This window comes from Lepisosteus oculatus, chromosome 2, assembly GCF_040954835.1.
Source record: "Lepisosteus oculatus isolate fLepOcu1 chromosome 2, fLepOcu1.hap2, whole genome shotgun sequence".
Lineage (NCBI taxonomy): Eukaryota > Metazoa > Chordata > Actinopteri > Semionotiformes > Lepisosteidae > Lepisosteus > Lepisosteus oculatus.
The window spans coordinates 73,964,142-73,991,767 of record NC_090697.1 but is presented as its reverse complement, the minus strand read 5'-3'; the positions used below and the strand labels follow the sequence as shown (position 1 = coordinate 73,991,767).

The following is a 27,626-nucleotide window of genomic DNA, read 5'->3' as shown; positions in this document are numbered from 1 at the left end:
GCGTGCGGCGCCCAGCTTGGGAACTTGGGGACTCGTCACTGGCTGGCGAGGTGCAAGCAAGCGCGCCTCTCGCTGCGTTGGGTCTGACGTTCAGACCAGCCGAGGGGGCTGAAGCAGCACATTTAAGCAAAGAGACAGGGGGAAAAAAAAGATCCAGGTTGCTAAAAAAAAAAGAGAGAGAGGTCGAACACTGACGCCGCAGAATCCGGACTTTAAACAAACCCAACATTTTTCTCACCCCGTTTTGCTACCCACTTTTAAACAGATTGCAGTTTTGGCTTCTGTTGTGTTGGTTTTACAATAAAGCCTGCTTGAGAAAAAGCAACATGACAGCAGAATACCCTCTCTTTTCTGTGCGATGATCTTGTTTTCCCTTCCGAAGATGCGTGCGAGGATTACACATTGGTTTATGGAAACTGATGGTTGCGAGTTCTCTCCCCAGTCTCCTCGCTTTCGCTGTGGAATGCTGTTTGCTGTGTAGTTTCTCCGAAACCAGGGGCGCGTCCAGATAGCCCCTTGAAAGCTATTAACGACTTGATTAACTCACATGCGTTAAGGGGGCAGTTCGATCCTTTAATTCTAACGACGGAGATCTATAAGAAGAAAAGGGAAAAAACAAGTTACCATTTCCCCCTTTATACGCCACACGCCTTCTTTTCTGTAGATTTCTCCCGGCGTACAAAGTTGGTGGCTAACAGGATCCGTCTGATTGGATTTTCATTTAAAGAAGACAGTTGGATGAAGAAGCGATACACGGAAGAGGACCTCCTGTATAACTACTTCATTTGACAAATCATACCGTTTTTGTGCCGTGATTTGGAAAACTAATGCCCGGCTTTCGAAGGATGTTGCTTATTTTACGCTGTAGTGAATAAGCGCAGCTCGCAGGAAACCTTGGATTGCCTTTTCCTTATTCTTCCAAACTTATTCTTATTTTTTTCCAAGTTTTCCAGAATTGTGGATTATTCCGAGGCTGCGGGTTGTGTCCAGCACACCTATAGACCAATGTCGGGGACATGCTCGGATATTTAGATTTCCTCGCCGCTGGAATCGCACTGGAGTGCTAACAAGTCGAGGGGGAGAATTTTCATAAATCTGTCAGGAGCGAAGAACTCGAGAGGGGCTCCGTTGGTTTACAGTTCCCTGGCTCGAATTCCTGTTGGATTTATCATGATTTGTAGGAATATTTTCAGCGTCCTGTTTTTATTAGGTGAGTGTAGCTGTCTTCGTTCGAACGCTTAATTTCAATTTAAAAAAAAAACGTGAGCTAACCAAAAAACAGGGCAGTTACACATAGATCGTAGTCCAAAAAAGTCAAATAAAACTGCATGTGGTCAGTCTTTTCTAGTTTTTTTTTAATTTATTTTCAGCTTGTATATTTATTTATGTACATTTGCGGTCAGGTTATTTTTATGGCGAAGATTTCTGTTTTCTTTTTAATTTTGACGCGCAGCTTTTTGCCAAAATGAGCCTCTAAAATCATTTTGGGTGCTGAATATCTTTATTAATGGGAGACACGGTGAAGAATACCTTTACTAGCAGCGTATGCCAACGGGAAGGAGGAAATTGAGCAATTGCGTAAAAAAAATATTAACGTGTGGTTGTGAAGGAGCCGATACGAATGAGGTTTGTGTGTCTGGCACACTTTGTGTCAATTGAAAAGCTCTTCGATGCGCTAGCGTTTTCCCGCTTTCCGAAAGAATAATGTTATAAAAGCCTTTCCGTGAATAAAATTAGGCTGAAAACAAAATCCAAACAAGTGCCGAACTGGCAGTAGTTTTTAATAAATCATCACAAAGAAGGAATCTGGCTTGTGTCAGCCTTCCTTGGTCTCTCATTGAAACTAACCTGTTGTGAAGCGCGAACAGAAGTTGTAGCTTCACCTTCGCTTCCCGGCGAACGGAAAAAACCACACTGCAGGAGAAAAGAGAGCCGAGCGGCCGGTATCGTTCTTCACAGAGAAGTCGCGACCGTGGCGACTGGAACCGTGCTGGTGATCCAGAAAGTCATTTAGTTACAAGGGTTAATTTGCTGAACGTTTATCATAGTATGAAACATGTCACTTTCGAAGGAATAAATCTTAGACACCTCTTCTCTATCCAGCTAATTCGGGACGACAGCTTCCATAACACCCGATTTCCCATCGTTATGGCAAAATAATAAAAAACGGAGCATTTTTGCAAGCCGAGATCACGGATTCGTCCCTTTAGTGTGCGCTGTGTACGTGTACAGTATGTGTGCAAGGGAATTCTTGAAAGTGCGTTTATAATAGTTATAATACAGGAATAGATTTGTTTTGATTGAGTAGAAACATTGTATTGCTCTGCATTTAAATCTGGCTTTTGTTATGACATATATATCCTGGTTGTTGTTACTTTGTCAAACAATTGTAAACCAGTTTCAATATTGTACTTTTTCGTCGTCTGTTTTAGTCAGCAACACAATTAGTTTACTTTGAGGACTAGCAACTGTATCTCAGCCTAAGAACCGTCAGGACAATCCTGTTAGCTTGGGTTCCCATAACCCGTAAACAACACGCGACTCAAAGGTAGTGCAGTCATTTCAATGATATGTAAAATTCTACTTCTTGTAGTGAAAGTAAATACACATTTTGTGCTTAGCATCGGTTCTGGGGGAAATATGAACGGCACTGCTCGGTTAATATGAATAATCCTGCGTTTATGGTTGCGAAATTAAATGATGCTTAACTCACATTTAGTGTTTCATTCAGAGATTACAATCTGTACCATCTAGTGGCGCCTGCGCTGCAGCCTGTAGGTGTCACTCGTGTCCAACTGTTGGAGCTTTTATTTTGGTCTTGAATACTTCAGCAGCGCGACTAAATGTTAGCTTTAGCGGAGAAGACCCAGCAAATATTTCAAGAGATTTCGTTCTTCATGCGCAAGTTGCATTGACTAATTTGAACCGATGAACCCCCCCCCCACACACACACACGTACACAAACAAATATGTGATATGCTGTTTACTGTTTCTCTATTAGAGTTTTATCAAAACTGCATTTAATCATGACGTGAGCTGTCCGTTCCGCTTTGGAATGCACAGGAATCATAACTCTTAAGGCTACACTGTACGCTGCACGCCTTGTAAGACGATGCTCATGTCCATACCTTAATAGCCCGCTGTTGAAACCTTAGACCTCACATAAGTCGTTAGACGACTGTAATACCTTACCGGGGTATAGTACCTTCTAAGGTAATTAGTTGGCTTCAGTATGGCCAGAACTGTAGTTTATGTACTACGTGCGCAGAACCAGAACACAGGTTAACACAGGTTCTCTTTAAATTACACTGTCCCCCTGTGAAATGTGTCGTAGACTTTAAGGTCTTCTTGCTCGCGTACAGGGTAAAGCTCTCAGTGGTGTAGCGCCGAGGACTTACCTCAAGGATTTACTGCAAAACCACAGTATAGTACAGCTTTTAGCCTTCGATCCACACAATGCTCCATACAAGGGGCGATAGAGCCTTCTTAGACGCAGCACAGCGTGTTAAACCTATGACTACGTGTGTTAAGTAGAGACACTGCGAATGTACAGTACAATACGGTAGATATTTTGTAAAACGGCGTGAAGACTTTTTTTTTTACTAAGCTTTTAATGAGTGGTTTAGCTTATCGTAGCTTCTGGATCTGTTGCACTTTTACATTTTTCTGCTATGCCCGCTGGAGAAAGTGTTGAGTTTCCTTGAATCGAGTTCAGCAATAAAAGGTGATAATTATAATTATCAGTATCAGTGCTAGGTTAATCATGCTTTCCTTTGAGTTTGTTCAGATTGTTCCTGTTCGCGAGCGGTCTGTTAATTGTAGCGTACGTCTCTAAATCAATGGTGGTAGGACGCAAAGTAGAATAGGACAGAAGTGGGTTTTTTTCCCCCAGATGATTGCGCATTTTTCTGATCATTAACAGGCTTTTGAAAATGAATAATTGTCGCATCAATCAGAGTGTTAACGCCCTCTGCACTTGATGATGGTGCCGCGACTCCGTTTTGTCAACCTCGCCGGTTTGGGGGCTCCACTAACGCGCGCTGAGGCGCTCGCTGGGCAACACCGCGCAAGCTTCCCCAGTGTGCGTGGTATAAACTCCGGAACTCTCCTCGACTTTGTTTCCTGCTTAGTGTTTCTAATCATGTTACGCTTTTAAACAGCGCGATTCTGCCAGTGTCGATCAAATCCAATAAATATCCCTAAAATTCATCGCGTTAAAATATAATTTACATTCTTCTTTTAGATGAACACACGACTGAAAACACACGTGAAGCTTCCACTTATTTGTTTGAAAGCCTAGGCCAATGGGTAGGTTAATTCATCCAAATAGCGTATGACCTGCACACCAGTTATTTCTCATTGTGCAAAGTGCCTCCACTGTTAGGGCGGTAATCCCCCAAAAAACAAAACCGGCACAACACAGTACTGGCTGCCCTTCTGACAGAATCCTTCCGCTGCCCCTATAATCCTGTCCGTCTGTCTGTAGACAAAGACCAACCACTCGAGTCAAGTCCCATAATATAGACGTCAGTCTCTGCAGCCTTTACTGTAATACCAGAAACGCCAAGTCAGAACGAGTGGGGGATGGATCCAGGAGTGTTTCATCAGAAACTGCGGTCAACACCTGTCAGGCGGGGCCCGAGACCCGTGACGGCCCCCCGGCGGTCACCCTTCTTTCTCTGTCCGCAGATGAAGCCGTGCGCTGCGCGGGCAGCTCTGCCGCCGTGTCTGGGAGTGGGGCTCACGGCTGGAGGGCGCCGGTGGACTGCGTGAAGGCCAGCGACCTCTGCAATGTCAACCACCAGTGCAGCTCCCGCTACCGGATCCTGCGCCAGTGCCTGGCGGGCCGGGACAGGAACACCATGCTGGCCAACAAGGAGTGCCAGGCCGCCCTGGAGGTGCTCCAGGAGAGCCCGCTGTACGACTGCCGCTGCAAGCGGGGGATGAAGAAGGAGTTGCAGTGTCTGCAGAACTACTGGAGCATTCACCTCGGCCTGACGGAAGGTGAGGGCAGAGCGCCGCCCCTCAGACAGGAAACCCACGGGTGGGAGAGGGGGACAGCTGTCACGGACGTCCAAAGGGACATACCGTGGGGAGCAGGAGAGCGGAAAAAGACCCATATGCGTAGCGGCGAGACGGGAAAAAGGCCCGGGCTCATTAGTGCCAAGAGTTCAGGAATGCCGTATAGAAACCTATGCCCTCAGGGAGCGGACGTGGGGCGCCCTGGTGCTAGGCGGGTCTCAGGACATCCAAACGTCAATGCTGAGCGAGGACAGAGTGCAAGACCCGGAAATATATAGCCCAAGGGAAAGAGAGAGACAGGAAGGACAGCAGACCGGAAACTAGGGACAGGACAGAGAAGGAGCGCCCTCTGGCTGCAGAGGGCGTGACAACAGCGACGACGGGCTCTCCCCCTTTCCCTTCCCAGTCGGGTTTTAATTCTGCTTTCCCCACTGCTCGTGTTTCTGTGTGGAATGTTTTGAGCAGAATACGGGATCCAGCCTTCGTTTGTTTCTCCCTTGACTCTCTTGGCTTGTCCGCCCTGCTTCTGTTTATCTCGCCTTGTGGACCTTTTCAACACCCACTGTATGTATCTACAAATAGACCATAAATAATGTTCTCTCTACACACGTACTGCAGGCCCCTGCTGGCTCTGCCGGTCGAGCACGAGACTCATGATCTCGGGGTGGTGGGTTTGTGTCCCACGTCGGGCGCCAGGTCCTCCATGTTGGAGGCTGGGCACAAGGCTAACCGCCCTGTCCTGTTAAAACAGTATATGGAAACAGTAACAGGATGTTGCTGCCCTAAATGCCGGAAGGCATAACAGGCAAACATCCATCCATCTACAGTATACACACATAAGTGAAGCGTTTAATCCTGCAATAGTAAGTGCATTTAGCATGTCTGTAGCGTGTCTTTAACCCCTGGCTGTAGGGGTGATCTGGCACTGACGATGAAGACTCTGGCCCAGATTAAGGTGAGCCACAGGGCTTCACACCGAGGCAGTGGGCCGGGCGTGATGAAGCCGGCTGAGCAGCGATTGCAGGAGAGGAAAACTGCTCTTGTGTTTATCGCGATGTGATAACAGGTGATTGGTAGGACAATCGGCATTTGTCTCCCTCTTAAACCTTAGTTAATGACTCTATTTAATGACTCCATTTGATAAAATGTCACCATCTAATACACCTACCTCTTTACCCACCACTGTGTAAACATCTTCATCGTCTTGCATCTTGTTTTGTTCCTTTCACTCAGTGTTTACGCTTTTTTATGCAGAAGTGCGATTCAGTGATGATGATGATGATGGTCTGTTGAAATGCTCACCCATTATGTCCAACAGTTCATTCTGGAAGATCTGTACTTTACACTACAAAACAAAGCGGCTTTTGAGCTGGGTGGGTGTGTAGTGAGGATCAAAGCTGTTAACAGTGAGGGACACCTGGCAGGAGTGAATTCTATTTGATTAGTAAATGTGATTGATTAGTAACTACAAGGCTTCATATCGACTGCTCATATAGTTTATAGTTTACCTTGAGTTATCAGATGTGTGAAGATTCTGATCAATGTGAATATAAGATTGCTACTCTAAATGGCAACACAGAGTTGTTATAGTAGAAGAAAACACTAGTGGAAGCTTTGAGTGAATCACTCGTGCTCATATACAGTACTGTATGGTAAATCCTGAATGTCTAAGACTTTTGCATATGTATTTGTGGTGTGTATAAAACATATGTTACCAGCTATCCTTTCTTTGATTGAGATTTCAAAAGCTGGTGTGTAGCAGGTTTGCAAGTGCAATTATATTGTGTTTTTTGGTCCTTCTCTTACTTAATTTCATGCACCTTTGCAACTGTTTGCAAAGCAGGTGGGTTTGCATTTGACTTTCTATTCCACTCAGTTTACAGCCATGATGGTGAGTTTTAGTATATTGTCAGTGTATCGTCAGTGTTTAAGGACCATTCATGGTTACATTTCTGAAAAATTGCTATCTATGTAATAGTTTTCTGTCCTGTGGTTATGCATTGGTATATTATATATTGTATATTTAAAGGATTAATATTTTCTTCTCATACCTTTGCACATTGATAACTTTGAGAACATGTTGTTTGTTTGTGTACTGACAGAACAGACTTCTTAAGATGTGTATTTTATTTGGCTTTTTTCTGTAAGAAGGAGACTTGCTGAATGAGTGTAACTATAGGCTGCCTTTATAAAAAGCATTGAAAGAGCTGTAATCATTAGCTTACAATACTGTTAAGCACACATTTATTTTGGACACCACTACAATGCAATTTGATTTATAATTGTCAGTGCTGGCAGGTTTTGAAGACCACAACAAAAGCCCCCTATTGATACAGCTAATCAGAAAAAGCTTTTAAAGCAAATGTTCTTCTTTAGCTAGACATTTAAATGGAGATTTGAGGTCCATGTCTGTTGGAGCATATTAAAGTGCTTGGGGAAATGAGTACATGCTCAAATATATCGGTTTTAGTCTAGTGCAAAAGCTGCCTCTCACTTTCAATTTCAAAGAATACAAAATGTGCAACTTAAAACCCCCCCACAAAGGTGCGACTTCTGCCACCAAAAGCAACCATTCCACAAGTTTCACTGATGATTCAAGGGTATTTCACTAACAATTGAGATAGATGGGAGCTGTTCTTTCTTCTGGGGTGCTGAAACTGCAGTTCACCTGAAACATAGCTCTTTCCTCACTCGGTAAATTCCAGTAGACTGTCCTTTGAGAGCCGGGACCTTATTCCTAAGGGGAACCTCAATATCTGCTGTTTTGTGTTCCACATGGGCTGTGTAGTCAGTCTCTGATGCTAATTCACACCTTAAAGTGTTCTCCATGCTTGTCTAAACATTTGTTTTGCTGTCTCTGCATTCAGTCACTGGTTTTAAAAGTATAGAACTTTAACCATATTTTTCCAAGAACCCCAGCATATGCTGTCACTCCTCAAAGTAAAAGTTCAATTCCTTATTTCTGTCAAAACATCTCAATCAATTTCTGATGAACAGACACAGGTGGAATGATTTATGAAACACTTTTTTTCTTTCAGCAGAGGTCCGGTTGGTAACTATTAAGATAATGCAGGTTCTGTTGCTCAGATATTAAGTAGTCACAGAGTTGATACCAATTACACGTCCCATACAATTCATTTTAATGCTGTTACTGATGTTATTACTGCTGTATATACTGCTTAAAATGAAATGAAAAAATGAAAAGCGTAACTATTTGCAAGCACAGCTGAAGACATTTGACTTCTATATGTGCCAGGTTTTGGCATTCAAAAATTTAATTTTCTTAGCATTATAAAGCATGTTCCAAAATGCCAGAATGCAAACAGATGGCAAAGGATATTAATTCTAATCAGGAAATGGTGGGATTAGAGTTAATTGTTAAATTGCTATGATACAGTTTCAGCGGTCCTTCATGAATAATCAGTTGGTTGCATTTCAGTTGAGCCCCTCAAGATCAACTTCAGCTGAAGTAACACTGACAGAGGAGATTACTGGAGTTACATGGAATTACATGAATTACTGGAGACTTGAGCAACAGGGAAGTCCTTTAATAATGATAATTAAAGGTGAATTGAAGGCAGAAGGATGTGATGCAAAACAGATTATACTGTCAAAACATTGCACACCACCATCACACAGGTTTTATTGATAGCCAGGACAATTCAACCAATGTGAGCATGTACTTATGCAATCTAATGTTCTGTACATTTCTCAGAGCAAATCTGAACAGAGCTTGCTTATAGAATGCCATATCTAGATTGTTCTGATTGTAAACAAGCCATTGTTTAGATCCTTCTAATGTTACCAGAGTACATGGGATTCTTTTTAAATGTAAGCCACTTTTTAACTCTTTTGTTTCACCTTATGGTTTAATTATAAAAGAACATATAAAAAAGCACTTTTCAGATTATGATGCCAAAGACTTGGCTGTATGAAAAGGTTTTCTGCCAATCCACTACCCAGCCAGGCTGATTTTATTAATGGGGAGCCATTCACCCTGCTGCAGATCATCTTCATTGAAGTCTTACTGTACAGTATATGCCATAAGCACAGAAGGTCATCCCTTCAGTTATGCTGGACATTCACAGCCACTTAAAAAGTAATTCAAAACACTACTGGAAGCTGCTAATGTCATTGAGCCAACACAAGCACCGCAGTGTTTCCTCAGCAGGTATGCACACATTTATAACCCTGCACAGTGTTTCCTCTGGTCTGGTGCCAAACAGTATGTGGACAATACCAAATAAGGAGAAATCAAGCTGAACACATAGCTCAAGATCACATGGGCTTTGCTGTGTTGTGAGATTCACTCTGAGTCTTAGTACACAGATAGCTAATCTTCATTTATTTCTACGATTTAAAGGCTATTGAGACACACCATAGGGCAAAACTCACTGCTTACCACTTCTGTATTCCAGGGGACTCAATACATTTTCCCTTCAGTCTACACAATTGCTGCATCTTGATTTAACCAGCTCTTTTAAGATAAGATAAGATCACTTTATTGGCCGTATACAATTTCTTGTATTAGGAATTTGTTTTTTTGCATACCCCAGCTTGCTCTCCATGAGACACACAGACAGGGAGAGAGAAGCTGGGGGTCAGAGCGCAGGGTCAGCCATTTATACGGCGCCCCTGGAGCAGTTGGGGTTAAGGGCTTTACTCAGGGGCCCAACGGAGTGGGATTCCTCTGCTGGCCGCGGGATACGAACCGGCAACCTTCCAGCCACAGAGCCTCCGCACTGCCCCCCCAAATTTATCATTCTAATAATCAATTAAATCATTATGAACATGGTCGTTGCAAAGTTGTAGAATGATACAAATTATATTTGTAATTTTGCTTTAAAAATGTAGTCCATGTACACAGGTACTTCAGTCCAGGAACATTGAGGAATCTGAATGTCATGCTTTTGGTTTACACTTGACCATGGATTCAGGAATCCAGAATGCTGAGCTTGAAATGTCCTGTCTGACACATGGGATTGTTTTCCAATATCCCTGTTGAGGATACAGTACTGAGAGAAAGAAAGTACAGCACTCTGTTCTCTATACTGTATATATCCAGAGTAGTGTGGATGAAACATCCCATTTTGTATGGTGTAATAGTATAGACTGTGCCTAACAGCAAGTGTTACTAATCTTTCCCATTTTTAAATTTAAAATGTATGCATTGGATGATTATGCACTTCCTATAAAATTTAAAAAAGGTACCATTTAACCTATCAATGTGGTGTCGTTTTGCATTGAAGCAATATTTGATTGTGCTGGATTAGTAATTCAACAATTAACAGCATTTGACTGCTGCTATGCATTCAATTCATGTTTTTGGGAAAAGGAAAACATAAGTGATGTTAATTTCCTTGCACAGATCTGGTAAGATTATTCAAGAGAACCCTGGATATATCAATAACTTTGGCTGTATGGAGTTAAGTGTACCAATACAAAGAGCACCGCAGGCCTTTTCTGATTAGTACATAAACCAAGGATGTTATAAACATGATGACCCTCCCTTGACATAAATGTAGGGACTGATGAAGCATTTGCTAGCTCTGACATATGGACAATCCCACAATGATAGGAGAAGGAGACTCTTGTAATTAAATTAATGAGCCTCACTAATGGGTTCTAATATCCATTGTTTTAACTCTTAACATCACCACCACAGCTTGTCTTTTGTTTTATCCTTTCCTTTAGTATTACTGAATCAAAGTCCCTCAAAATATACATGATGTATATGTCAAGCATAGTAATAAAAATATATACCCTACATGGCACTTCTTGAAAGAGATCAGTTTAAATGCAACATGTACGAGGTTTATCCTGACAATCATCGCCAAAGACAAATGCTCCACATAACCGCTGCCAGAATTTTAGTGTTTCCCTAATGAGGACGTAAAACACAGAAATACAGGTTTTAGCTCATGAGACTGTATAAGAATCTATACTACTTGTATCCCCATCGATTTTTAACCTTTAGATGCAATATTAAAAATTAAAAAACATTTTCCCAGTGATGTCACAGCAGTAGTTTTCTTTGTTTCTTGTGAATAATTTAATGAATGCTGCGCCAGAGCAGCTGAGGTGCTGATATGATCGTCTCATTACCCTTTGGGGTTTGCAGTGATTTATCTGATTTTGCAGTTCGAGACAAATAGATCTTTCTGTGACAAACCCCATCCTGCAATTTGCAAATTTGCAGTCGCTTCTAATTTACACTCAGTAAATGTAATCTGCGACTCCTGGAATTTTCCATTTGCCATTGTTGTTAACATATGCGGACAAAAAGCAAAAAGACAAGAGAGATGCAATTATATTTTCCTCGAAGAGACATGAGATTCTGTGCAGCTCCTTGTACTGTATTTGTACACTGAGAGAGAATAGACATTTTTCGTGTCCCTCAACCTTTATGCAGTATTGGTTTCTCAATATCTAAGATTCAAAAGGTTGAATATATACTGTCTGTTCAGTGGTCAAGATCTGAATTTAGAAGTCATGTACTGTTAGGAGGTGGAAACTGGTGACCAGAAACTGAAGACATTACTTATTTGAGAGTAAATTTGGGCCAAAGTTGCCACAAACAAACTGTTTCATATTATTGGAAAACAGAATGGAAGGCTCTTAATGAAGCCACATGTTATTCTCTTCCTCGTATACTATACAGTAGGTCCTTTGCATGATTGATTTGTCATTTGTTACATCTTTACATCTCTTTTATTTGCTTTATAGTTTTGCATGGTATTGTCAGCTGGTTTGCTATAGGGTGGAGGGTATTGTTGTTGCTTTTTATGTTTCAGGGACGGCATGTCTCATGATGGTATGGGGAGCATGTTGGGGTGGTGGGGGCTAAGGGACATTTGGGGGAGACAAAATCTCACCCCTTGCTATCATCCCCCTGTTAGGTCGTATAGGAATGTCAGGTTTTTGCTGTATTAGAAACCTTTGTGTTTCATTTTTCACTGTAAGAAAACTGATCATGTTGTGAGTGTAATGAGGAAGTGACAGGTCAAATATAAACAGGTCATTGTATGGAATTACAATCTGTTCATTCTGTCGTCCCTGCCTTTGCCTCATATTTTCAGTAAAATCAGAAACTTTAACGTAACTGGAGATTTTTAATTTCTGTACGTACAAATGCAGAGTTTTTGATAGATGTGTTCAGCTGGAGTTGGCCTACAGTATATGGCAGCTGGTTTTTATTCCAATTCAATAGATAGATTGATACTTTATTGATTGCAGTGCAACAGCAGCTTAACACAGTCAACACAGCACAGTGTAACGAATGATACAATAATAATAATACAATACAATCAGTACAGTGAGAAGTGCACTAAGAAGAGTTACTCACAAACGAACAAACCAGAACAGTACACAAAAAGTTGTATTGCACAATATAAGTATAAATATAAATGTATTGCCCAAGTCCCTGGCTTATATTGCACAAAAACAGTTGTAAACAGGAAAGCCAGATGTAGCAGACAGTTTACTGTTCAGTCCAAAAACAGGTCAGTGTCAATGTTGACCCTGCCCAGATGCAAAGTGGATGCGTTGCTTAAGACCTAATATGCCATCCTGCAGACACATCTGCTTTGCTGGACCAGAAGGCCTCTTGTTTAGTAAAATAAGTTTGGACAAAGTGGAGTTGTGTTATAAACGCAAGAGAAGTGCAACAAAGGAGAACCATTTTTCATTGCTTTGCATGCAGTAATTAAAAAAAAATGAATGCATGATCAGTTAAATGAGAACACAAATGCTAGTGATGCTTTTAGTTAAAACAGTCTGAAAAGTATCAGTATTTATAAAAGTATTTTAACAAACATACTGTACCTATTTATTACCAGACCCATTCCAAGCACTTGGCAGGTACTCCCATCATGCATTCTTCACATTATAATCTAACGAAAACATAGCCGTCGATCCAAATGCTGTAAAACAATAATATCAATATTTAATTGGTTCCAGTGATGGTCTAGCAAGCTATTTAGCTGTTTTCCTCAGTTCCATTACCACAGACTTGAGGCCATATCAGTCAGAGCCCACATCAACACGAATAAAAGGACTAATAGGTTTGACCAAAGTTATTACTACTTAAAGATATCTTTCAGTTTTCACATATGGGTGAGGTCTGAGAATGTCAAATAATATTTGCAGTGTAGTGAAGTAGGTTAGAGGAAATGTTTGTTTATACTGTACATTAATTGAGGGCAGGGTTGATCAGCTTGAATTGTAGCTCTATAAGGACACAGTGAATGAGAAGTGACATAATGTTAAAACAAGGAGGAGGCTATGTCAAAATCAGAAGGCAATCAAAGCCGTTGTTTTTGCCTACAAAATTTAAAATTCACATTCAGAGAAGGGCCTGAATTACTATACAGACAAAATTACAATTAGCAGCTTGTTTACCATAAAACTATCAAAGCAGAAAATAAGGCCAAGCTGTGTGAAGGATAACAAGAAAATGGTATCAGACAACAATCATTTCTGATGGATCAGTTTTAATAATCATCATTAAAATATTTAAATATAAAACCTCTAGGATTTTGTTTTATTTAGTTTGCCTATTTAGGATCCACTGATCTTTTTTTTTCATTTTAATTAAAAAACACTAGCAAGCAATTATTCCTGGTGATGATCAGTGATCATTCCTCTTCCGAAATAACTAGGACAGCGATCTGAGTGTGTAAGCTTTGTGGATTAGAGAAACCTAAAATAGGCAACATGTTCAGCAAAACAAAAGCTCAGCAATCATGAACCATTGTGCATCATCACATGTTTCAAGTATACAGTATGCACAGGCTTGTACATTTGTTTCCCTTAGGCTAAACCTGTTCTGATCATGTTTACTTTATGTGGTAAAGATTTCAAGTTATTTATTTCAAGGTTTCCTGGCCACTGCTTTGCCAAAAATGATCTCTTTCTAACTCCTTAGAGTGGATCAATGATGCAGGAGGTACAGTATATTCTTTGGCCCCTAAAACAAACTGTAGTCTTTTAGTGGCTGATGCAATGCATTTGATGTTTTCTGCAGAAAGCATGAAGTTGCTATTGCATCAATTCCTTCTCATCTATGACTAGGTACCTAGACAGAGCTCAAAGATGGTCAAGAGCTTGACACAAGCTCTGTTTCCACTGCTAAAGCCACTTACCTCCAAGACTTTGATAACTTAAGATGACAGCAATTTCTTCTCTGCCCCTCTAAGGCCATTTATAAGCACACATTGGAAATGAAGCTGAATGTCTTCTTAATTAAGGCAATAAGCCTTCTACCCTCAGGCAAATCATTTTACAAAACGGCTAGGAAGAGATTTATTAAATTAATGCATAAGAGCCTGAGAGCTGTTTAATAACATAATTGTAATAAGGAAAACTACAATCAATGCTTATATAGGATTTCCCTTAAGCATGCTAATGTAAAGGAAATGATAGGAAAATACCCTTTTAATCTGCAGTTTACTAACTGTATAAATTTGTCTCATACTGAACATTAAATCCAGAGCTTATTTTAAACCCACTCTTAAAGCTGAAAGCTCCTGAAGCAAAATGCTTGGATATACAGTTTGTAAGCATGATTCTGTGGGAAAAGATGAGTTGATCTTAATTTGCTGCAGTAAATTTTAATGAACTGATTTTATTCACCATCAGGCACAATCTGTTTCAGGGCTGTTGGAAAAAAAATCATGTCGTGTCAAAATAAAGGCTTTTTATATTATTTTACATTCATCAAAGTGCAACGCATGATTTTTTTATTCCTCTTTCTCCTTTTTCTGTAGCGGTGCCAGAACATGCTGTGTTTAAGTTTTGTTTGAATCTATAGAATTTCTTTCTATGACTAGAACATCCTGTTCATTTTTGTGTTTGGTTTCATTTTCATCTGCACCAGTGGCCCTCTATCCCAGCTACTGGAAGCCTCACACACTGGCTGGTTTCTATTCCAGCAGAGCTCTTTATCTGACTAGACCTTTCAGAGATCTAACATAGTGTTTTTGTGACAGAAATTTAAAGTTGAATTTTAAATGTATTTATTTATTTAAATTGTGCAATCTTGATGTGTTCTATTATTTTATTGCCCTTATGTCACGACTATAGTCCCCCCTCCTTAAGGGTGCTCCAGCCCTTTCACTAAAGACTTCATTCCCTGCACCTGTTTCCCATTCCCTGCCCACCTTAAAAGCCAGGCGCTGACGCTCTTCCGGGCTCTGCTCTGATTTCCATATCGTGCGAGTCCGGGACCAGGAAGCGCCTGGTCCCGTTAAGGTTTTAACCTCCGTTCCCGTTCCTGTTCCCCGTCCGCCGGTTCCGACCCGGCCTTCGTGGTTTTAATTCCGAGTTCTGATGGATCTCCTGGTTTTGGACTTACCTTCGTGTTTTGGATACTCTATGGATTACTCTCGGATTGTTCGCCTCGGCCACACCTCCCCCGTGCACCAGCGCACCTTGGACACGCCCCCCTGTCTTCAGCCCCGTTTTCCTGCATGACGTTTCCCCAGTGTTCCCCCACTTCGTCGGATTGTGTCGTCCGCATAGGGTCCGGAAAGAACTGTTCGTTACAGAATGCAGAGCCTACACCTGGACCCCGCGGACGGCACCCTGGCAGCCTGGATTCCATCGTTTTTTTTTTCTCCCTTTTTTTTCTTAGGGCTTCGGAGCCGCCCTGAAAAGGAGGGGCGTACTGTCACGACTATAGTCCCCCCTCCTTAAGGGTGCTCCAGCCCTTTCACTAAAGACTTCATTCCCTGCACCTGTTTCCCATTCCCTGCCCACCTTAAAAGCCAGGCGCTGACGCTCTTCCGGGCTCTGCTCTGATTTCCATATCGTGCGAGTCCGGGACCAGGAAGCGCCTGGTCCCGTTAAGGTTTTAACCTCCGTTCCCGTTCCTGTTCCCCGTCCGCCGGTTCCGACCCGGCCTTCGTGGTTTTAATTCCGAGTTCTGATGGATCTCCTGGTTTTGGACTTACCTTCGTGTTTTGGATACTCTATGGATTACTCTCGGATTGTTCGCCTCGGCCACACCTCCCCCGTGCACCAGCGCACCTTGGACACGCCCCCCTGTCTTCAGCCCCGTTTTCCTGCATGACGTTTCCCCAGTGTTCCCCCACTTCGTCGGATTGTGTCGTCCGCATAGGGTCCGGAAAGAACTGTTCGTTACACCTTACTTACAGATTCCTCACAACATCGAGGTAAAGAAAGTATTAAGTCAGAATGGACTCCCATATCCTTCTGATACTCTGTATTACCATTCCTGGATCAGTAACACCCATGCGATATCTGAAATACTGTACACATACTCCATTCCTCCATATAATGCCATGGATTTTTCCTTGTTAAATTTCCAGGTACTGTATCTGCCCAAAGTGTAATTTTCCCTGAACGAGTCCTCTTGAATTGCTTGTGCTGCTGCAGCATTATTTGAGATTCCACTTATTTTTGTGTCATCTAAGAATTTGAAAGATTTACTGACTGTACTAGATTTTAAATGATGGATATAGATTAGGAAGTGCCTCAGTCCTGAAAGTGATCCCAGCGGTACCCCACTAATTTCCTCACCCCAGGCCATAGGTGATCAAACTATTTATCTGGCTAAAGTTTTCGTATGTCTTACGTCAACTAAAAGGCATAATGGAAGCATGAATCACTTTTAATGCCTTCAAATAGCAAGGATAACTACTACCAGAAACAGAAAATAGAGTGCCAGTGAAGTGAAATTAAATTATAGGACCCTATTGTAATGTGTCGAGCGCAGACAGACTGATTAATGATATAGCTCTCCCTCTCCTGAAGTATAATTTCTGCTTTCCAATTAGTCTTGAATGGGGAAGTGAGATGAGCCATTGCAATTTTAATTAAATTTATATCTCTTTAAAAACAGGGACTGGATGAAAAAAGAATTGCAAATCCATATGCCATAATTACTGCATGTATATTTGTATCAATACTTATTAAATTTACATCAAACAGACTGCAATAGTATATGACTGTAAGTTTGATGTTAATTACTTATGGACACGAGGAAAGGGATAAGATCTGCAGTTGTTAAACACTGTTGGGAAGTACAGGGAGGCTGTAGGCTTTGTTTAATTCGAACTAAGAGGAAAGGTAATAAATATACTTAATTAAGGTGGCCAGAGGAAATTATAGTGTACATTTTATTTTAAAGTATTTTTGAAGCAAAGAAACCCACCATCATTTCTTTAAGGGCACTATATAGATCATCAGTTGTTACTAAGGGGGAAATGTTTTTTGTGATTTTCATGTTGAGAAAGTAACTACTGTTATTGTTACAAACATAAAGAAGCAAAGCAAATAATGGGGTGTTTTCTTCTATAAATGTCATGTCCTTCCACAGCAGAAACGTTGTGTTTCCTTTCTTCTCTTTTCAGCATGGAATAAACCTTTACTTGTTCCTTTGCAGCCTACGCATGCTGACGCAGTGACCTACTTGTGGTGTGGAGTAGCTTAGTTGTATGGTAGTAGCTGGTCACGCCTTTTCCACCTGGCAATCAGGCTGGTTGCCATGGAAACACAATTAGACAGGAAGCTCGCTTCACCTGTCTGTGATCATGTCAGCCCCTTCCTCCTGGTGTGGCCAACTGTTTTAGATCTGACCAAGCAGAGCTCGGCACTGTGTTGTAGTTTCACTCTGAGCTTCTGCTGTATTCCCTAGCTTTGTCTACGCTTTGTTTTGGACTCTTGGCCCAGCTTGTCTCCACTCTAGCATCAGATGTCCCTTGTCTTCTACTCAGCTACATGCATGCTGTGCTTTGTTGGACCTTGGTTTTCACACATTCCCTTCGCCGTGTCTCTCCGGCTCTGAACTTTGTTTGTTTCTCGACTACAATTCAGGACTGTGCTCTGCTATGCCTGCCTGCGGCTCATCAACTCATCTATCCCAGCTTTAGGATTCATCTTTCAACCCACAGTCCACTGTTACAATTCCACCTTAAGTAGCGGTTCATTACAATAACCTTTTTGATGTAGCATTTTCTACAGATAAAAAAACAGCAAATGCTTCTGACAGTGAAGATAATCACCTTTTCCCCTTCTATTCAATTTGTCCTGAAAGACTTATTTTCTAGTTTTCGTGTTAGTGGTTCTGCTTTCTTACATGTCTTGGGGAGAGTCCACACCAGGTGTGAAAACAAGACAAAGGAACCATCAGCGTTCTGCTTGATATCCAGTCAGAGTGATTTAGGGATTTTTTAACTTGTCTTTAGGGGCACTTGCATTTAGACTAGCATCTGGTCCAGGGCGTATTCTGTTTTATGCATAGGTACTGTACATACAGTAGATGTTCAGGGTTATGCTGACGAAGATCAGCCAGTCTTTGTTATGGTGTGAGAATGAAGGTGGTCCTCAGACATGCCCCATTATTCATGAGAATCTGCTTCTTCGCAGTTTAGAATCTGGTCGTTCTGAGCTGTCGATGTTACTGTCAACATCGGGCACTTCATGATGCATGAGGCAAGTCACTCCATGTTCCTTCCTGCTCCTTGTTCTATATGGTGTAATGCCACATACACCATGGCACTGTGGTACTGAGCTTTGTGTTAATGAGGTGGGGCTCTCTTTGCACCAATCTGTGAAGAAGTTTAAGATGCTTCACAGTTATCTGCTTTTTCCCAATGATTTTATGAGTTATCATCCATATTAATCCATGTGGCCTTCTGTTTCTCAGGGTCTGCCATAAGCAACCACAAGAGCCACACTTTCCTGCTTTTCCATGCTCTAATAGGTCTTATTGCTTGATCCCACTGTTTTTTAATCTAGTCTGCAGAATCCCCTTGCTGCAACTTTCCAGTTGGAGAATTACATTATTGATATTCTCCTTGGTATTCGCTCTTTCATTGTGGAGTTGTACTTTTTGTGTGCACATCTCTTTTAACCCTCTCAGTGAAGCTGCAAATTGATCCAATTACCCACTTGCTTTTCTGAGCTTCAACGTCCCTTACCAAGATTGAACATGCAGGTAACACAGAGCAAAGAGATTGAATATACAGTACTCTCTGTTGTGTTTACAGTACAATACATCCTGTAGCATAAAAGCAAGTACAGTATGTGCTCAGAAAGCTGTGTGCACCATTCTCCATCTCTATTTAAAAAACATATAAATCATGTGTAAAATCTCTGACAGAAGAGCAAGTCATTAACTTTCTTCTGCAGATACAATCTATCAAGAAATCTCTTTCTAAAAGAAATAGGGAAAGCAATTTGGGTCGTGTGCATGGTCTACAGCAGGGATCTCCAAATCTGGTCTTGCTGAGCTCTGTTCTGGCAGGTTTGACAGGTAACTATCCCTAAACCCTGAGGATAAACTGACTGATCACATCAGCAGCTAATAGGTTGAATTAAGTAATTTAGAGATCATTGGAAACAGAAATTGGAATAATTACATTCCTTAAGAACAAGAGATTCTTTAATTGAGCAAATGACTTGCTTAATTCATAAGTATCTTACAACCTTTTTCTGAGATCGTTATTTTAGGGTGACCTACTGTATAAGACTGATTAGATTGTGGCTGAACAAAATGAAGGTTGGAGGCCTTTGGTCTATAAAATATTTAAGAGACATCTATGCTTACCCTTTTTGCAACTTGGCTATACTGAACATCTCCAGCTTTGTGTTACACAGTATATTGTGTTAATTAGACATCTGTTTTTGACCTTGTGAAGTGCTCTGGGTGGCATGAGTGAAGTCCATACTCCAGCCAAGGGGATCAGACTGGGTCTTATTGACTGGGTTTTATCCTGGTTTCTATAACAAAGTATATCACTGCTTGCTGGATGTGTGGTTAGGCCTTGAGGGGGATAACCTTCAATCAATAACTTTTCTATTGCTGGGTGGACTGGGAGAAAAAAATCAGGATTTTGGTCATTTGTTAAAGTTAGGCTTGTTTCCATGCATTGCCTTCCACCATCTTTTGGCATGGGAACAGAACTGTTTGCACAACGTACAGTATAAGGGAGTCTGCAGGTGCTCGTGGTTGCTTTGTTTTAATTTAACCTTTCATGCTGAGCTTGTGGTGCAGGGCACAAGGAGCTTGAGAAAATGACTTATCAAGATGGAGTTTAATGCCAGTAAGCCGTTCCCTTTGTGCTTAGCTGGGGATCCTTGTTTTCCCCATTAGCTGATAATATTCCAACCAAGCGACAGCAGGTGAAAAAGGATAATTTACAAAGATGAGAGGATATTGAGGTCAAATTCTGCCATTCCTGTACATCAGTACTATTATGTTTTATAGACTTTAATAGGATCAATAGCAGAAAAAATACTGCTTACCTGTGTGTGTGTGGAGAATTTCTCTGGAAGATGTTCAGATCAGTGAATGAAATGAGGACAACCTACCTTATGAACTTGAAAATTAACATTAAAAATATTTTTGTAATAGTTTAACCTTTTAATGTGCACCTGCTCACAGCTCTACACTATGGGAGCGGTGCTTCAGTTGTGTTAAATGTATGCTATATTTGTGCATTTCAAGTTTTTTTAAAACCTTTTCCCCATGCCAGCCTCTTTCTGTGGCCCCTGTTTAGAATTTGATCACAAGTCACCTTTCTTTCTTCCATGACTTCCTCTTAATCCAGTTCCCTTTCGGCAACTTCTAGTGTTTCACTCTGACTGAGTGGCTCAGGTCGAATCGCTGTGCACCACACATCACACCAGAGAGGCCAGCTGAGCTCTTTTAAGCAACCTCATCTTCACATCTTTCAACCAGATGATATTTTCGCTTTTATGAGATCTTGTCTCTGTCAGCCCTTTTTAGGGAAGTCAGAGCTGTGTGGAACCAGCAGGGGTGACTTTGTAATTGTAGCAGTAACTGCTTCTGAGCTTCGGCTGTTTGCTTTTGCTATTTTGCTAAAGGTGACCACTGGGGATTTATCTAAATAAGCCAAGTGTACAATAAAGCAGTAACAGACTTGAAATGTGGCTGTTTACACTAGGGCTCACCATTTTATTTCCCAAAAGGACTTTGAGAGCAGAGTGGGGTCAATAATTAATTTACTGTAAATTAAAATGAGGTAGTTATTTTGTGTAGGTCTATCCTAATTATTACTACAGTAGGTAAACCTGTGTAAAGTGGTGACTAATGAGCAGGGCTAAGGATGTACAATACACAGTATTTTTATCAACTGCAAATTTAACTAGTTTTCTAACTATATCAGAACAGTTCATACCACTGCTTACAATTGCCTAATTAGCAGTTGTGCCCTTTGAGATAACTTGCTACCCTCTTTAACCAGCTCTTGATCCAAGATTACCTATGCCTTTTCATTTGAAAGTCCATTTTAGAGGACGTTATCAAAGTATTTCTGGGAGGTTACAAATATCACGTTGGATACTTTAGTTTTATCTACTGTCCTTGTTGCCTGTTTGATGAATTACAGAAAGGCAGTTACTGTAAATAGGGCATTCCCTATCTCCTGTACATACAGTACTATACATGTAGCATGCCTCTTAAAATGTTATTGCTTTCTAAGTATTCTTATAATATAGTTCTATCACTTCTAAAACTTTACCTTTTGCAGAAATAAAATTGATAGACCTATATCTAACCTTTCTTTTAATAAACCTTTAATTAATTGATGTTACAGCTGGCATTTTCTAGTCTGTGCATACTCTTGCCAAATCTCAATAAAGGCTGAAAAATTCTATTTCTGTGAATAATATCCCTTATTTTGTTATACAGTATATGATTGGGAATATACCATTATGCAGCATGCTTACTGTTTTTTTCACCTTCTATTATGAATCCCTTATTATCTCATAAAGCTTTACTTGTGCTTTTACCATTCATCTCAGTTGTACTAAGAACAAAAAAAATGCTTTGCATCGGGAAGGATGATGAAAATCACGTTATTTTCACCCCAGCTGATCGAAATAGTCATCATTCCAGATGTCATTTTCCGAAAGCCATGTATCTCATGAGTAAGCCCGCCTTCTTTTGTGCTTTCCTCCTCCACCTCATCTCCAGCTCTGCAGCTGCCCCTTGGTTACCTCTCACTCTGCCTGGGGGTCCTAGCCTCCTTCTCCTGGGACTCCGTCAGGCAGCCTAAGCCAAATCTCACTGTACCTAAATACCCACCATCAGATGCATCTAATCCTTGGATGTCATTCTTTATCATGAAACAGTAATAATACGTTAACTCTAGAGAATACTGTATATACATACAATTGTAGTTGCAGAAGTTGTGGTGCCAGAAAGCAATTTCACTGTAACATTTTAAAGTATGTTGGCATGAATGTGGTTAACTGATGCTACAATAGGCTTAGTTCTTGGATTAGCATAAACGTGAGTCTCTGCAGCTCAAGAATGCAATATTTGTGTTGCAAGGGAGAATAATAGCATAGGGCTTTTGACCACTGGTCCTCATACTTTTCACTTTATCTCGGTGTTTTGACAACCAGACAATTCCGCTGTAGCGTTGATGAGTTGATGAGACTTGCAGGCTGCTGGGGAGAGGCAAAAATCAGATCCATATATAGATCTTTAGCATGTACAAATACACAAACGCATACACACATTAGATATAACTGTGTAAATATCTGCACGACTGTATTATTAGTCCCTATTTGACACACAAGACCAATTTTGCAGATGTTATTATTGTTTTGTTTGTGTCTCTGCTCCATTTCATGGTTGATGTTTTGCCACACTTTGGCATAATAGATATACACTACCATTTGCGTTCTTACTGAGAACAGAAGGCATTTCTTTCCACAAAGGGCTAGGGGAGTCTGGAACAAGCTGCCTAGCTATATTGCAGAGCCAGTACCCTGGCTTCTTTCGTGAAATGGCTGGATGAGATCTTTGGATTTCTTAGGTGCCAAAAACCAAATGAGATAATGACAGGAATGGCCTCTTCTCTTTTGTAACCGTTTATACTGTACATATATTCAGTCTCTACAGCTGTTCATTTTAATATAGAAGGGCAGTATACTTGAGCACTGAGACTGATGATGTATAGTAGTTATCTGTTTCACTCTTCTTTTTATTCATAAATTAAATGAAAAAGATGCAGCACCATTTGTGAAACAATTTGAAGCAGATGTCAGGGTTATGACCATGTCTGCTGTGTACCACACTCTCACTCATGGCTCAGAATGGAAATGGGGAATTTAGGATTTTTTAAAAGATGCTTTTTCCATCCCGAATACAAAACCTGCTTTGCATCAGCACCCTGTACTCGTGGTGAATAAAAGATGGCAGTGTTTGCCCCTTATTGTGTAGGAAACGTGCCTATGCAAACACCAAGCTTTTGTAGAGAGTACATCAGGAAGGCAGCAAATCTGTAAATCAATAATGAGGAGCTTAGTTCAGACAGCTTAAAAATGTGGTTATTGTTCATTTTTCTATGTTAAGGGGAGTCCTTGTGATTTGTAGTACTTTTAAATTCCCAAACAATTAATTTACAACCAATTGTGCATTGTTACATTCTGAAAATAAATTGTAACTAACAAATACAGAATGTTACAGATAAATGGGACTACAAATGGTTAAGCACCCAGCAACATGTGAATATCAACCAAGGGACTTTTTGAAGCATTTCTAACCTAGGTTTAACAAAACACACTCGCATTTCTGGGGGGTGTCCTGTGAAATTGATCAGTGGCGAAAGGAGTATTCTGGGAAGGTGGGGTGACCTTTTCTTGTACTTGTTGGAAAAAAAAATGTCACTGTATTGAGCCAATATGAAATATTGTCTTTGAGAATCTAATTAAGAAATATTATCTTTCATGATCTAATTACAAAGCCATGGGATTTTTCTTAGTTATCTGACGTACAGTATGCACTGTTTGCTTTGATCTGTGTAAATGAGACGCTGTGATATCAGTCTGCTTTGGCTGTATAATGCTAAGACACTATTTTCCCACTCCAAAGTGAAGTTGTTTTAAATTTTGGATAAGCATGCAGCTGTCCTGTCATGGGTCTCTTTATTTTTGGAAATTCTTGAGTAGGCTTGTATTTTATTATTGACAAACACATGGCAGGCTGTTGGGGGGAAAAAGCATCTTTTGAAGAATAAAGAAGCTTTCTCTTCTGTGTCTTCTGACTGAATGCCTCTTCTGACTGAATATCACTGGATATTTTAAAATAATCCAGCACACATTTATTTTATATTTTTGATATTCATTTATATTTTATTAACCTTGGCATCAGAATTAGGATTAAATGAAAAAAGGAATTATTATCAGCAAAGCCAATAAGAAAGAAGTCTATGAGAGACTTTTTTTTCCGCTGAGTATTGATCTTTTCAGCAATTAAAGTCATGGCCTCTCCTGCTGTATAAGGTGGTTTAACACAGATATTCTTATAAACCACTTAATCTCACATGACAGAGAGCACATGGAAGAGAAAACAATTTGGGGAAAAAAAACTTCACATTTAATTCTTACTGCGTATCAAAACGGATCCATGTGAAATCGAAAGGATTAAAAAAATAAATTCTATTTTATTGTTTAATTCTACAGATCACTTTTTTCGGAATCAAAAGGAGTCGATTTTGAGCGTACAACTTTTGTTTTAATCTCCATTTGGCACCATTCTTTGCTTCACCTTTCTCATAGGTACTGTGTGCACCTCTAACTCAGCTGGCACATTATATGGATAGTGTCATATTTAGCACAGCACAGGCTATCTATCTTTGTGCTTCGTAAAAAGGCTAAGGAGTGCTTTCAGTACCTCGGGGAGTTAAATAAACGACTTATTCATTGTTCTCCTCATCCACGCCTGTGTCACGCATTCGTGCTCCCTCATCCCGCTATACCGTCCGCCTGCAAAGGCTCCAAAAACATTCTTCATTTTCACTTTTCATCGTGGAATTAAATTTGACACGTGCCTTTGCAGCTCGCACGCACACGCAGCTCCCCATTCTCGCGTGTTCCTTGAGTTGCCTGTAAAAAATAAACCCGCGCAGAACTTGCGATTTGAGGTGCTGCAGTGAGCAGATGCGTATTTTGTACAAATTAACCAAAGTGCGTCATTCGAGTGCGTTCTAACTTTCTGCACTCTTACAATGTTAAGCCTACAGTAGCTACAGCCGCCTACTTTAACAGGGGAGTGCTACAGCGTAGATTGAATCTGTCCGCTGACTCCCTTGTGGCCTCAGCATAGGAAGTAAAAAAAAGCGTAATTGTTAAAGCCTTTGCTCTTTGGTAAACAGTGTCTTTCCTTTGTAAGCGTCGCAGTCCTAGGCTTGCTGCCTCTCTCCAGAGAGCCGCCGAAGGCAGGGAGGAGGAGAGGCAAGCTGCAGAATGATGGACAGTTGCGGCTGCAATCCGAAATCCAGGCTCCCTGCGGTGCTGAGAAATAGCCACTTACACTATGTTGCCATTATTGTTGCCTGTTATAGAGATGTGACAAAGCTGACTGATGGGCTTTCAAAAAACCGACAGCAATAGATAAATAAAGGTAAATGAGAAACAGCAAAGATAACGATGACGAGGATAATAGCACACATGGTGAGCTCTTAGTAATAATAATTTTGGTGGTATAAAAATGTTTCATCGTTTCTCACAATTGTACATGTGCACAAACATTGTGACCATTATATAGGACAATTATTGAGCTACCAGATTCTAATTAACCCCTTAATTGTGCTAAATAAACTACATGTAGGAGTTCACTTCACATACACCAATTATTATTTTTTCTACTTCATCAGCCAATTGGTAAATATAAACCTTTTTGGTTATTTAAGGAAAGGCCTGTTTAAATTAAACAAATATCAAGGTAAGCAATTATAATTCCCATAATTATATTAGGGGTTCACAAACTTTTTATCTGCATAGTGGATAAAAAGGTAAATTTTTTATCATGGTGGTTCTGTACGTCTAAAATAATACAGTCTCAATAAATATCTGCAGTTGATTATTGTCCAGATTATAGGTAATATCAGTATATCAATATCAATATCAAACCACACATGGGAAAGAAACTTTGGAGTGACTTCAAAAATCAAAGTCTTGAACGTTATAAATGAAGAAGTGGAAATAACTCAAGTACAAGGCATGAATGAGAAGCAGTCAAGTGTAAATTGTGGGCTCTCATCCACTTGTCTTCAAGGTCTGAGCCAAAAGTAGACAGGCATGACCAATTCAAAATGCTTCTCTTAAAAGATTTTGACATTTCATAACGTTTGAGAGACTGAAAGTCTGAGATCACTGGTTTGGCTTAAGGCTAAAAAATGGAGCTAATACTTTTTTTACTGAAAGTATTCTAAAATTAAAGAAAGGATTGTGAATTGTTTCAGGTTTCTGTGTTTGAGTAAAATTCAAGGTAAACTTTCAGCAGTATTCCAGGATATACAGTACAGTAACTTTCACTTCACATTGGTAGCTTGAAACCTGATGCACACATACTGTACAGTACCTGCCTAGTCTTTCTTTTTAAAAGCAGGATTGAAAAAAATAAACTTCATGGTGGTCTGATGTAAAAGGATATGTTCAAAAGTATTTTTAAATATTGGAGTCAAATATTAAAAAAATACTGCCGGATATAGATTATATTTTATTATACAGTATGTGTTAATGTGCGATACAGTGGCGCAATGTTGAGCATTTCTGCCTTGCAACTCGGGGACACTGGGTTCAATTCCTGGCGTGCTGTTTGTGTGGAGTCTGAATATTTTCCCCATGTCTTTGTGGGATTCCTCCAGGTGCTCCAGCTTCCTCCCGCAGTCCAAAGACAGTGGTAGGCTAAGTGGCTTTTGTAAAATTGGCACTGTGTATGTGTCCGTGCTTCAGACATTTGTTAATGTATTAAAGCTGGATAACAGTGTACTGTACCTCATTTAGTGAGGTAATGCCTCCTTCTAGAAAAAGTAGTCTGATCTGTGGCAAGTTACTAGAGTTCTTTGTGGATTTCAGATAATTCCAGGTTAGGATAGTAACAAGTGTAAATACAAAATGCAATTCTAGCTATTGATTTTTAGCAATAGCGCTGGATCTTATCATTCTGTAAGTGGTTCACATACTTTTGATTTGATGTCACCGTGAAAGGTTCTGATCCTTTTGATATCACTGATAAAATAGACTTTGAAGTAAGGACCTTTCTAATCCTGCTCTCCACTTGAGATAAGATGAAGCTGAAATCCATCTTAAACACTGATTTTTTTTGCATCCCCTACTAATAGATAAGCGCCTTTTATGGTTATCAGGAATTAGGATACTGAAGTCTGTTGAACTTCAGAAACTCTGCCTAATTTGGGTTTTAAATTTGGAATATATGGAGGTACATTATCAATAAAATAGCTACAAAACAAAGGATTCCAGTATGACATTTCTGATTTTTTTTTTATTGAAACTTTTTCTGATCCGTAACTGATTCTGTTACAGTATGTGATGTTTCCTCTGTGCGTTGGGGATTGAAACACTTCAGGAGGGCACTGCATTTAAGAGGGAATATATATAAAGAAATGTAGGTATTCATGGAAAAAGAAGAACATGTCTAAATCACTTCAGTTTATTGGCAGGATAGATGTGCAAAGCAGTTAAAATCTATATTATATACTACACATAAATAAAATATAACAGAAATCCTACCATAAGAGGTGTGTGCTCAACAGATAAATAAGCACTGAAATGGACATGCTTGTAGGTCTAACTTATAGACT

At 40.3% G+C, this 27,626-nt stretch overlaps 1 protein-coding gene across 1 annotated transcript in view; it reads left to right on the top strand.

Annotated features, from left to right (window-relative positions):
- Nucleotides 1-585: 585 nt before the first annotated feature.
- The window catches only part of gfra2b (GDNF family receptor alpha 2b), a 108,889-nt gene continuing 81,848 nt past the window's right edge, over nucleotides 586-27,626 (top strand). Inside the window, exons 1-2 of the mRNA XM_015341258.2 lie at nucleotides 586-1,210; nucleotides 4,690-5,004. Of these exons, the coding sequence (XP_015196744.2) occupies nucleotides 1,171-1,210; nucleotides 4,690-5,004 (355 nt within the window). The 5' untranslated portion in view covers nucleotides 586-1,170. The remainder of the gene's footprint in view (nucleotides 1,211-4,689; nucleotides 5,005-27,626) is intronic.